Genomic DNA, 11,796 nt, shown 5'->3' with positions numbered 1-11,796 from the left:
TGTGTGTGTGTGTGTGTGTGTGTGTGTGTGTGTGTGTGTGTGTGTGTGCATTTGTGTATGGGTAAATGTATACACAGAATATACATAGAAATCACACACCTTGCACACGCCTTGTATGTGTTGGTAATTGGGTTGATGTCTTAGTATTGTCAGCCAGCAGCATGAACATTAAGTCATGCAATGATTCTTTGTACTTTGGTTTTTAATTGAACAGTCACTCTCATAGTTGGGGACATCAGACCTTAGAGTACAGTTGTTTATGTGATTGACTTGGAATAGAAAACAATGGTGCTATTTCTCCATTATACTATCTTGTGTCACTTCCTGCTGCAGAGTTCCTGCCCTGTCTGTGTTCTCTTCCCAAAACTCTGATTCTATTCCCAGGTTCTTGTCTTCTTCAGGGGCTTAATCAAGACTCTGTGCTCCCCATATCCCACTCAGTGCCAAAGAGTAGCCTCCTCACCTGTGAACAGAAGCCCCTGCCAGGAGGTGGAGTCTTTACAGGAATGTGCAACAGAGTCCATCATGACCTCTGCCACCTGCCACCAGTTCTGTGTACCCTCTGTGAAAAGCTTCAGCTCCAGTGCTGTTTCCACACTCAGCTCTCCTGTCATTTCTGCTGTCCTTCCTCCCTTTTATCTCAGTATCCTCCCAGGTAGGAGCCCCTCCTAGAATTATATGGCCTGGGGATATTTCCTATGTACAAAACTCATCAGTTCATTTTCCCCTCTCTTCTGTCCTCTACACTTTCCCCTTTCCTCTCATTATTTCTCAGTCCACCAGACTGCACACTGCGCAATAAAGCTGATAAATCTCCTCAGGCTCTCATTTGGCCTTATATGGAGATATGGTGCTGTGTGATTTGCATACAACCAGCAAACCATGTAGGATACAAATGAATAGGCTTTACATGCTTCCCAGGAAACTGATTGTTTTAACTTTCTGCTGCTATGGTAAACAACCTGAACAAAAGCAGCTTAAGAGAGCAATGCATTTTTAGGCCAGTAACAGAGGTCAAATTCATCATTGAGGGAAGTTGAGGTACACATAAAAGACAAGAATCTGGAGTTAAGAACTGAGGAGGAGAGCTATTTAATTGGTTATTCACTGGTACATTCTTTTTAATGTCCTTCTCTGTGTTTCTCTGCCTCTCTCTCTCTCTCTCTCTCTCTCTCTCTCTCTCTCTCTCTCTCTCACACACACACACACACACACACACACATATGAGTACATGTTTCACTATATTTCTGAGACAATACACAACCACCTGCATTGGGATACCATTACCCACAACAGTCTCTGTCCTCCTACTTCAATTAATAAACTCAAGAATGTTCTGCACAGAGTTCTTCAAAGTGATCTATAAAAGACAATGACACAGCTGCTTCTATTCTAGCCCTACTCCTGTGACTTCAGGGTAGATGCATTTCACAGTAAATGCTAACTACCACTGGACGCTCCCTGCTATTCAAGGAAGTGCCCATATCTGTTGTCTGTGACCATCACTTGTGCTCCTGTCCACAGCCTCAGACAGCTGGACCTTCAGAGACAAGGCTCAGTTCAGAAACAGCCCACCCTGAAGTTTGCTTTCCCACTTCCCTGATTCTTCAACACAGAACTCTTTGGTGTCAATCAGTGGCCTTTTAATTCATGAGAAATGTAGTGAAAGTACTAACATGGGGTCTATTCTGACTCAGGACAGGCTTTCTTGGCACCTTCTCTTCTCCTTCCAGTCAAAATGACATCAGAGGTGAGTCGGTCACCAAGTGAGGCAGGAACAGACATAGGAGCAGAGCTCTGAGTTGCTTTTTGTCCCAAAACAACTGTACATTTTCATCTGTCATTTGTCTGTCTATGATCAGGTTTAAAAGCAGTAGGTATTCCTCCCAGGTCAAGAAGCCATAAAAGGAAATGCAGGAGGCAGGAAGACATGGCTTACTGACAGAAAGAAATCTACTTGCTTTCTAATGATCTCTACCTTCCTCTATAATGTTCGTCTGACTGCCTGAGATATGCTGTAACTCCCCACACCAGAATGAATCTGGAAGAATCAGAGAGACAACAGAAAGAACAACTGAATGCTACACCAGGAGTCTCAGGAGAAGACTGAGACTTGATTGTACCCACACATACTAGAAAATATTTTTTTCATCTCATCAGAAAACCAAAAGACTCTAGCACAAAGCTTAGTGCAAATCCATTCATCAGAAGATGGAGTTTGTAACATATAGTGCTATTGATGCTGGTGGTAAAGGTATGGAGGAGGTAGGCATGAGATTCCTGCTATTAATAATATGTGCTGTTAAACATGTTTTCCTAAGTGTCTTAGTCTATAGGGTTTCTATTCCTGCACAAACATCATGACCAACAAGCAAGTTGGGGAGGAAAGGGTTTATTTGGCTTACATTTCCATACCGCTGCTGATCACCAAAGGATGTAGGACTGGAACTCAAGCAGGTCAGAAAGCAGGAGCTGATGCAGAAGCCATGGAGGGATGTTCTTTACTGGCTTGCCTCCCCTGGCTTGCTCAGTCCACTCTCTTATAGAACCCAAGACTACCAGCCCAGAGATGGCACCACCCACAAGGGAACCTCTCCCCTTGATCACTAATTGAGAAAATGCCTTACAGCTGGATCTCATGGAGGCATTTCCCCAACTGAAGCTCCTTTCTCTGTGATAACTCCAGCTGTGTCAAGTTGACACAAAGCTATCCAGTACACTAAGGATCCTGGAGGTTCCTATCAATAAGCATATTAGGACTATATAGATGGATGAGGATAGGCAGAGACTCCTGGTGGTAGAGGTATGGAGGAGGTAGGCAGAGGAATTAAGAGTCTAAGATATTAGTAATAGGGCACTAGGGACCATCATGTGAACAGGAAAAAGCTACTTCTAAAACCACTTCTGAAATCAAAAGAGGGCAGGAGAATTGCCTGTTAAAGAGCAAGCCACAGTCTCTCTCTGTGGTAGGATACAACCACATATGGATCCCAATTAGAGGTTACAGTGTAGCTTAGAGGGAATGTGTTTGGATACCATACACATGGCTCTGGCAGCACACACAGAATAGACAAACTTTACTCTCATGTGTTTACTAAGACTAAATCTGAGATAACTATATTCCTACCATAACTGGACATAGCCTGATTCTACAGTAAACGGGAATGGACCCTCAATACCATTCCTGATGCAACCCCAGGATGGAAAGATTTGGTTTAGGATAAGAAAGGTTGTCAATATCAACCTAGGTGTCTATGTGGGTGCTTTGGTTCATGAACTCAAGAGGAACTGGGTGTTCATGGTCTACTCTTGTGTTTAGGTGGTTAAAATCAGAAGGCATGAAATTTACTCTAAGCTATCACTTCAGTTGGTTCTGTCATTTCTGTAGGCACTCACTAGTTTCCAGTTTCATCACTGACAATGTCCTAAGTCATTAATTGTGACAATGGATGAAGTAGAGTTTGCTTCAGGTCATGTGAGAGGCTCTGATGATTTTACTGCCATATGCATATTGAATAAACGAGACTCGTTGGGCAGGAGGAAGAGGGAGGAAGGGTATGGTGGAGCGGAAACTACTAGGGGAGCATAGGGGGCTTTTGTAGTGCTGATACTATAGCTGAATAAAAAAACAATGATAATAACACCGCTCAGGCAACCAGGCTTATGATTGTATAAATAAAGATGGTTGGAGGTGTTCAGGCCCACTTACTTGAACATCAAAAAAAAAAATGAGGGTCAGGCTCACAAGTTAGTGTTCCATTCCTTGAAGTAGAGTTGTCACAGAGGTACTTTGAAAGCAGCAAAGATAGAAGATGGCCCTCTATGGGATCTCTGATCCTTGCAAAAGCCTCTTTCAGCTAGTGATGTTTCTCTTAACTCTACCCCCAATAAATGCTCTTAGAAGACTAGACAGAAGCGACTAAGGCAGATGCAGGAGGACCTGAGTTCTACAATACAATGACCCCATTGCTGCTTGGGAGAAACAGTCCATGTCACATGTAAGCTTAGCATCAGTGTTTGAAGTTATAGACCTTGGAGCTGAAGACAAAGCTCCATTGACACTCCTTATCCTTACTGACACACTGCCTGCCTGGAGCAAGAGAATTCTGTGTCCTTCCAGCTGCAGCGATGTCCAGTCTGTAGCTTAGGACAGCAGCTTCAAAGATTTTAATGTTAAAAGCTCTCTTACAGGTGGGATTAAAAAAAACATTCCCTTTAAATTTCCTGAGCAGCACCCATACCTGTCCTCAAGACTTTATGTGTGTACAGAAATCACACATGAGAATAGAATTCAGTTAACTCTGCAGGATGGATCATAGCAAACATCAGGTGTTTAAAATCAGTGAGTTTCTGAGCAGAGAGAGCACTATGTCAAATGAAAGATATACTAGGAGGGACAAAACAAAGACAAGTTGTTTATGTTGCAGACAACAGCACACAAGAAAACAAATTATTTATGGTCTAGTATGTGGAATGATGCAGAAAATCCCCAGAAACATGTGTTTAGTTTTGGAGTCAAATCTAACTGTCCCTTTGATTTTGGTTCCTAAACAAGGTAAACTCTCAAGCTTTGGATGACCAAGATTAACATCAGCTTCTCCATGCTCCATAGACAGCTGAGAACACCTCTAGGGTAGAGACAGTAGATATATGACTACAGACTGATTACTCATGCTCACATCTGCTTCCAGTGATCTGTGTGAGCCTGAGAAGAGCAAGCCATGTGTTCGGTTTAGGATTTATTGGAAAAGACACAACTAAGTCTTTTTTTTACACTCCAGGAGGAGTGACAGTGGAACACCAGATAACATAATTTCATGTGTAGGAGGTAGTATGGAGACTCCTGGAGTTCTGCAGAAGTTCTCCAGAGACAGGAGTTCTTTTTGTACATCAGTTTCCCAGATAAAAGACACATAGTGAATGTTGAAGTCTCTATATGTCACCTTCAATGTGAACAAGATGTAAGCTTGGGTCAGGACAGCTGCCTAGATGAGCAGCATCCATTACTATTTGCGTAAAGGAGAGACTGTATTAGACTTAATTACTGAATACAGTGCAGAGTCAGGAGTTTGTATTTCTTCTGCCCCTCCTTTGGGAATCTTCAATATTTTGTGAAGTCTCATAAGCCATCAGAGCAATTGACCAATGGTATGTGCTCCTTTTGCTGAGACTCAGAAGGATATGCCCTGGTGATCTTACTTGAGGCACTTATGGAAGTGCACTGTATGGTTCCATGAGCTAGGAGATTCAGACAGCTAATAAATCAGTCTATTCAGTTAGCTCTAACAGATCATGTTCTACTCTTGCCCACACTCTCCCAGAGTAACTTGAACTCCGAAGTCTGGGAAACTGACCAGGAGTCAGGACATCCTAGTGGTCTCCCTTCAAATTCTTGGTATATCTCTCAGTCAGACCATACTTGAAATCCAAAGAATTTTCTTGGTCCATGTTTATGGTGACAGACATAAAATCTATGCTTATTCTAATTCTTTGGCTGAGATATACCACTGCACATCCTCCTGTCAGCAGGACAATTTCAGAAAAAAATATGATGTTAAAATTTTCCTATATGAGCGTGTCCACACTCAAGCCCAGTGTGGACATAAAAAAAATGACAGGTAGTAAGAAAATCCACGTATGTTTCCCTTGATTTTCTAAGTAGAATCCCCACATGTAACACCCAGGATCAAAAAGAGCCATTGATTGTTTACATTGCGAAATGCATGTGGTTCTTTGGTTTCTACTACAGAATCCACATTTGTATGGTAAAAATTTCTGTTTTCATCAGGGTGGCATTCTGAATCATTAGGCAACCTTTGGTGTACACTGTCACTCTGACACTGCATGCAGGCCCCAGAACACTAACTGATGACTATTAAAAAATGTGCAAGTTCATCTCTGTCAACTGCACTTTCCCCTTTGTATCAGTAAAATCTACAATATTCTCTGCCACACCATTGAAAGTCATGCTAGGAGCAGGAGAGATGAGTTAGTGGTTGAGAGGATTGGATACTCTTTCAAATGGCAGGTTATACATGTCATGTAATCACTGCCTGGAACTATGGTCCTAGGAAACCTGGACTCTCTTCTAAGCTCTGCTGGCACTACATACCATTAATGCAAAAGAACACATGAAGGCATCACACCCATAAGTTTAAATAAACCTTTAAACATTTCTTTTAAAAAATAAAATGAATGTCAACCTAGAATAAAGAGAGTGGAATCTTGAAGACCTGTGCATTTGGTCAGAGAGTAGGGGACTAGGTCCATTGCAGTTGTGTTCATTTCTCTGCCTTCATATTTGCATCTGGGTGCATCTATAGTACTGGACAAAGGCTACATGACATGACCTCTTTTCAATCAGTGATTCTGAATATATCCTTTACTTTTTATTGAAATATGTTCTCAGGTTTCTGTATGTACTATACCTGATTGCAATTCAGATCTTTGCTCACTCACAAATGCTCATTCAAGAGTATTTGTGGGGTACCGGGATGTCTACCATAACTCCTCTTCTAGAATACCTGTCTCATCTCATTTTTATTAGATATTTTCTTTATTTACATTTCAAATGTTACCACTCTCCTGGTTTCTCCTCCAAAACTCCCCTAAACAATCCTCTTCCTTGCTCACCAACCTACCCACTCCTGCTTCCCTGTCCTGGCATTCTCCTACACTGGGGCACTGAGCCTTCATAGGACCCATGGTCTCCCTTCCTATTGATGTTATTAGATTTGTATTATTCCATTATGTGTGTGTGTGCTTCAGTAGAATGTGAATTCAAGAGAACTCTGAGGACAGGGGACTATGTGGAATTTCTTGGACCTGGACATAGTTGAGGTTGCGAATTCTCCTAAGATAGTTGCTGGAAACTGAACTCATGACTTGTTGGAGGACTACAAGTACTCATAACTACTGAGCCATCTCTCCAGCCCTTCTGTCTCATTTCTGTACTGTGTCACCTTTGTGGTTCCAGTCAGTCCTTGACTTTACCTTCTGTATGACAATTGTTTTACAACTCATTGTAGTTAGAGGTTTTGAAGACAGAAATTTGCCTGCCTTTCTGGGAAGATCTTGTTCCTGGAACTTCTTAGATATATGGGTGAATGAATGAGTGAATGAATGAATGAATATACCAATTCACTGACTTTACAGGCAGGTCAGGGTTTAGCTTAGTGGGAGTTTGCTTGGCTGCCATATACAATGCCCTGGCAGCACATACCAAAAAGAATGAACTATACTTTCATGTGTTCACTGAGTCTGAGATGCTCCTATTCCTCCATCACTGGGAGTAACCTGATTCTATTGCAAACACTAATGGCTCCTCATAGGCATTCCTGTTGCAATGCAGGAAAAGAAATATTTGGCTTGAGATATCAAAGGCTGCCAATTTCAACCAACATGTGACTGTGAGAGCTTTCGGCCATGAACCCAAGACATGTTCATGGTACATAAACTGGTAGTTCATGGTCTACTCTTTGCATGTAGATAGTTAGTCATGAAGGTAACAAATTATCTCTCAGTTAACACTCAGTTTGGTTCTATCATTTCTGTTGGCACTCACTGTGTTCCAGTTTTGATACTCATAAAATTCTAAGTCATTCACTGTGACACTGGGTAAATTGAGAGTGATGTTCACAGTCTATCAGATACAAACAACCTGTGTATATGAGAGGCTTGGATTATTTGATCATGATAAAGAGTTTTTATATTGACTTTTAGGCTCACAGTTTAATGTTATCCGTTGTTGAAGTTGGCACATGCTTTGAAGAACTTGGATAAAAGAGCTGTGTAGGCAACAGGGAGATGATGGCCCCTTGGGTCCTATGATACTTGCAAAGTCCTCTTTTATCTAAGATTGCTCTCTCTTACCTCCACACCCAATATATTCTCTTGGGAAACTAGACAGATGGTGAGTCAGGCAGATGAAGGAGGAGCTAATTTTCCAGAGATGAAAGGCCTCATGTGCTGGATGAGACAACAAGTCTTTGTCACATGTGAGCTGAGCTGCAAAGATGTATGGCACAGACATGGAATTAGAAGTTGGTGTTCCATTGTCTCTCAATTCCTGTGGCACCACAATTCTGTATCCCTCTAGTTTCACTGATCATTGATTAGCCTGGTTCAGTGCCCTACAAAGTTTTACTGATGAAAGCTGTCTTCCCATTAAGCTTCCTGAGCAGCGCCTACAGACTATCAACAGAATTTTATGGGTGAACAGAATTTTCACACATCAGATCTGGTGCATGACTGGAATTCAGCAAACTATGCAGGTTGGACCAATCTTTCCAATTGTTTGGTAGTGACTGACATGAGTCACAGGACCCCAAGGCAAAGGAAGAAGCTCAGGGTATAAGTCTCAGAATTATCTAGGAGAATGAAGGGTAAGTGCTACACGCAAACTTAAAACAGAACCGCTATTTTACCACTGCCCTATAATGGCTTTTCTCAAAAAGGTAAGCACCATGAGACATCTTTTTGGAAATGCAGATCGGTGTATATTTCTTTAAATTTTTATGTTTAGTCATTTCGATTATACGCTTATGTCTACACCATATGCATGCCTGGTGCCCACAAAAGTCATTCCAAACTGGATTCTGTAGAACTGGAATTACAGATTTTTATAAGCTGCCATGGGAGTGCTAGAAAGTTAACCTGGATCTTTTACAAGAGCATCCTATGATCTTAAACATGTAAACAGATCTCCAGCACTCCCAGGTGGATGCTTTCGGAGGTGAATCTGACTGGTAGAAGGTAGAGGATAAGTTGATAGAATTATGACTGGAAGAGATGGATGCTATAACTAGATCTAGGTTAGGCATTTCAGATGATCTCCATATGACAGCATTGTTTCTAATATCCAATATCTAATGCCAATACCTGTGAGAATTATTTCTCTGAAGAGCACAATTTGGCATAATGGAAGAAAGATGCTGAAGCTGTTTGAAATCAAGGAGTCTCTGAGTGGAGAGAGCCCTGTGTTAGATGTAAAATTTACTGAACTGGAGGATGAAGCAAAACGAGGTTATTTTACCTTCCATATTAGTGACAGTGGCACATCAGAAAACATTATTTCCTATATAGTACATGGAATTCTGCAGTAATTCTCCAGAGACCAGTTTCTTAATTCTGAAGTCAAATCTTAATGTCCATTTTTTTGCTTCCTGAACAAAATGTTCCCTTAAGCTATGGATTATCAACATTAATATAAACTCCTCCCTGCTCCACAGACAGCTGAAAAGGACTTCAGGGTAGAAATCAGTAGATATGACTGTCACATGTGACTGTAGACAGATTACTCATGCTTCACATCTGCTTCCCATGGTCTGTTTGAGCCAAAACAGAGAGAGAGAGAGAGAGAGAGAGAGAGAGAGAGAGAGAGAGAGAGAGAGAGAGAGAGAGAGAGAGAGAGAGAGAGAGAGAGAGAGAGAGAGAGAGAGAGAGAGAGAGAGCCCTGTATCAGACTCAGGATTTATTAGAAGGGACACAACAAAGCCATCACCAGCTCTACCTCTCTCCATAGCACACACACACATACCAGTCTGCTCCCGCATCAGGTACATCTCTCTGTTACCTGTTCTTTCTTCACAGTGAGGCCCACAAGGGGAGGCTACCACCCTGTGTTTCAATAGTTGGGTCACATTCATGCCTACCCCAGCCAGCCAGCTTCTGTTCTGCTATGTACTTTTTTATGTCAAGCCAATAAACTTCCTTTTCCTCGTACTCCTCCAAGTTTGGCTTCATCATTTTAAATTTATGAGTCCAATTGGATGGCAGTGGGTGTTGTGCATGTGTGTGTTAATGCAAGTATGCATATATGTATGTGTTTGCTTCTCTAAAACATCCTAAATAATAAAAAGGCCTCTTATTGTTGGGAAACTGCCCTTCTATGATGTTTCCATACATGTAGAAAGCTTACAGATTTTACAGGAAAAAATGAGGTTACTACCAATTGGCACAATTTTGTGACCATAGGTAAGCCACCACAATTAATTGGGTCCAGTTGTGAAACTGGAAGAGCCAGACGTAAGACAGTCCCTACTGAAAGAGTTAATGATGATTCTGACCTGTTATTTGCTTTTTGTTTTTCACTGTTTTGGTGTTTTGCATCCCTATTGTACTATGCAGTAACTGTAGGCAGTACTCTCAGAGACTGGAAGAGGGCAGAAGATACCCTGGAATTGTACTTATTTTACAGACAGTTGTGAATCACCATGTGGGTACTTGCCATTCAAGTTCCACACCTGTAGCAGCACAATGGCCCCACCTTTTGGATCCTGGAAGGGGATGTGAGGCATGGTGGTCCAGAAGCTAAGTGTCCTCAGAAAGAAGAGAGCACATTGAGAACAGAATCTTGGTAGGCTACATTATTGAGACAGCTGATTTTGATGGGGAAAACAAAGGTTTTTGCATAGTGAGTAGTGGCTATAATACATCATTGGCTGGGACCAGGGGTTGGGAATGTTTCATTTGTGTATGAAGGAATTCCAAGTGCTGCTGGACATGACCTTATTAGGACAAAGGAAGTTTAACCTGTCTATCTGACTTCATGACCTCCTACATTCAGCAAAGGTAGGGGCATATCAGATTGAGATTTCCCAGGAATTGGACATTCTTCATCCCCATTCTGTACCCCATGACTCTAAAGCTACATGGCTCCACATCTCCTTCCTTATCTTTTATAAAGTGGAGGTATCATCATCGTCTTCAACCTCTAGGTTGAGAATGGTTTGAAATTGAAACAAAACAGGTAGGTAGTGACTTAATGTTGCTCACTTACTGTTTTAGAATTTGGATGGACAGTATGGGGGCAAGAATGGGAGGAAGCCAAGCAATCAGTGGATTTGAGTACCCAGGGCATACAGGGCTTGGAGATATCTCCAAAGATCCTTAAGTACCTGTATGGTTTGTTTGACCAGCCCAGATTCATTAACACAGAAACCGTATTCCTCCTTGGGTACAGCACAAGTCCCTCCCTCCTCAGCTGTCAGCAGGTCAAGAGATCTCTGCTTTGTAAGGCAACCCCTTCAAAGGAGGTTATCTGTCATTGGAGGGATTCAAGGCTATCCCAGGTGAAGGTCATGGCCTGGTCTAGTTTGTCATGGATGTTGTAAGTCAGGTATTGTCTCTGTCAAGAGCAGCACCAGCAGATCCTGTTGATACTTCTGAGATGTTCATGCTAAATTTAGCAAGCAGGAGCTTATAGCAAAGTGGAAGAAATTTTTGAGTAGCCCCTGTATATGAGGGAAAGAAAAAATGGTGACAAGAATATCAAGCTCTTTTTCTAAGATTTGCAGAGCTCTATCCTTTCTGTTTCTGATAATAATAGCAAGTGCATCAACCTCAGTTAGAATTCTAGGTGCAACACCTACTAGGTTATGGAGCTATTCCAGTACTTCTTGGGGCTGGACATAGTGCCCCCATGAAAGTAGGGGAAGGAGTTAAAAATAAGAAGCTATACGGGCACTGTTAGATCATACATAACAAGTGCTGTCTTTTAGATTTGATTAATAATGCAAAAAGCCTAAACTGTCTTGAGGAGAGATAGGGTTTTATGTCCTTTTGGGAGATCAAAAAATGGCTTAAGATTCTGGTGGGAAAAGAAGGTCAAAGCCAATGAAGATTTTCCAGAAAGCTTTGGAGGAAGGTGAGAGTTAATGTTTGAGGAAAGAAAAGTGTAGGTTAAAGAGGGTTTGTTGAGGTGAGGAAAATTTCTGTTCCCAAGAATATGATGGACAAAATAAGCTGTATTTTATGAGGAGTTATTTTAAATCATAAGGAAAATATGGAAGATAT

The 11,796-nt window shown here is 41.6% G+C and overlaps 1 protein-coding gene across 1 annotated transcript in view; it reads right to left on the bottom strand.

The window, feature by feature from the left end:
* LOC110315612 (carcinoembryonic antigen-related cell adhesion molecule 3-like) overlaps positions 1–603 on the bottom strand; it is a 7,124-nt gene extending 6,521 nt beyond the window's left edge. Inside the window, exon 1 of the mRNA XM_021189627.1 lies at positions 464–603. Within this exon, the coding sequence (XP_021045286.1) occupies positions 464–527 (64 nt within the window). The 5' untranslated portion in view covers positions 528–603. The remainder of the gene's footprint in view (positions 1–463) is intronic.
* Between the last annotated feature and the right edge of the window lie 11,193 nt (positions 604–11,796).

This window comes from Mus pahari, unplaced genomic scaffold (genome assembly GCF_900095145.1).
Source record: "Mus pahari unplaced genomic scaffold, PAHARI_EIJ_v1.1 scaffold_7442_1, whole genome shotgun sequence".
NCBI lineage: Eukaryota > Metazoa > Chordata > Mammalia > Rodentia > Muridae > Mus > Mus pahari.
Note: the sequence above shows the minus strand (reverse complement) of the source record. Positions and strands in the feature narration are given on the sequence as shown.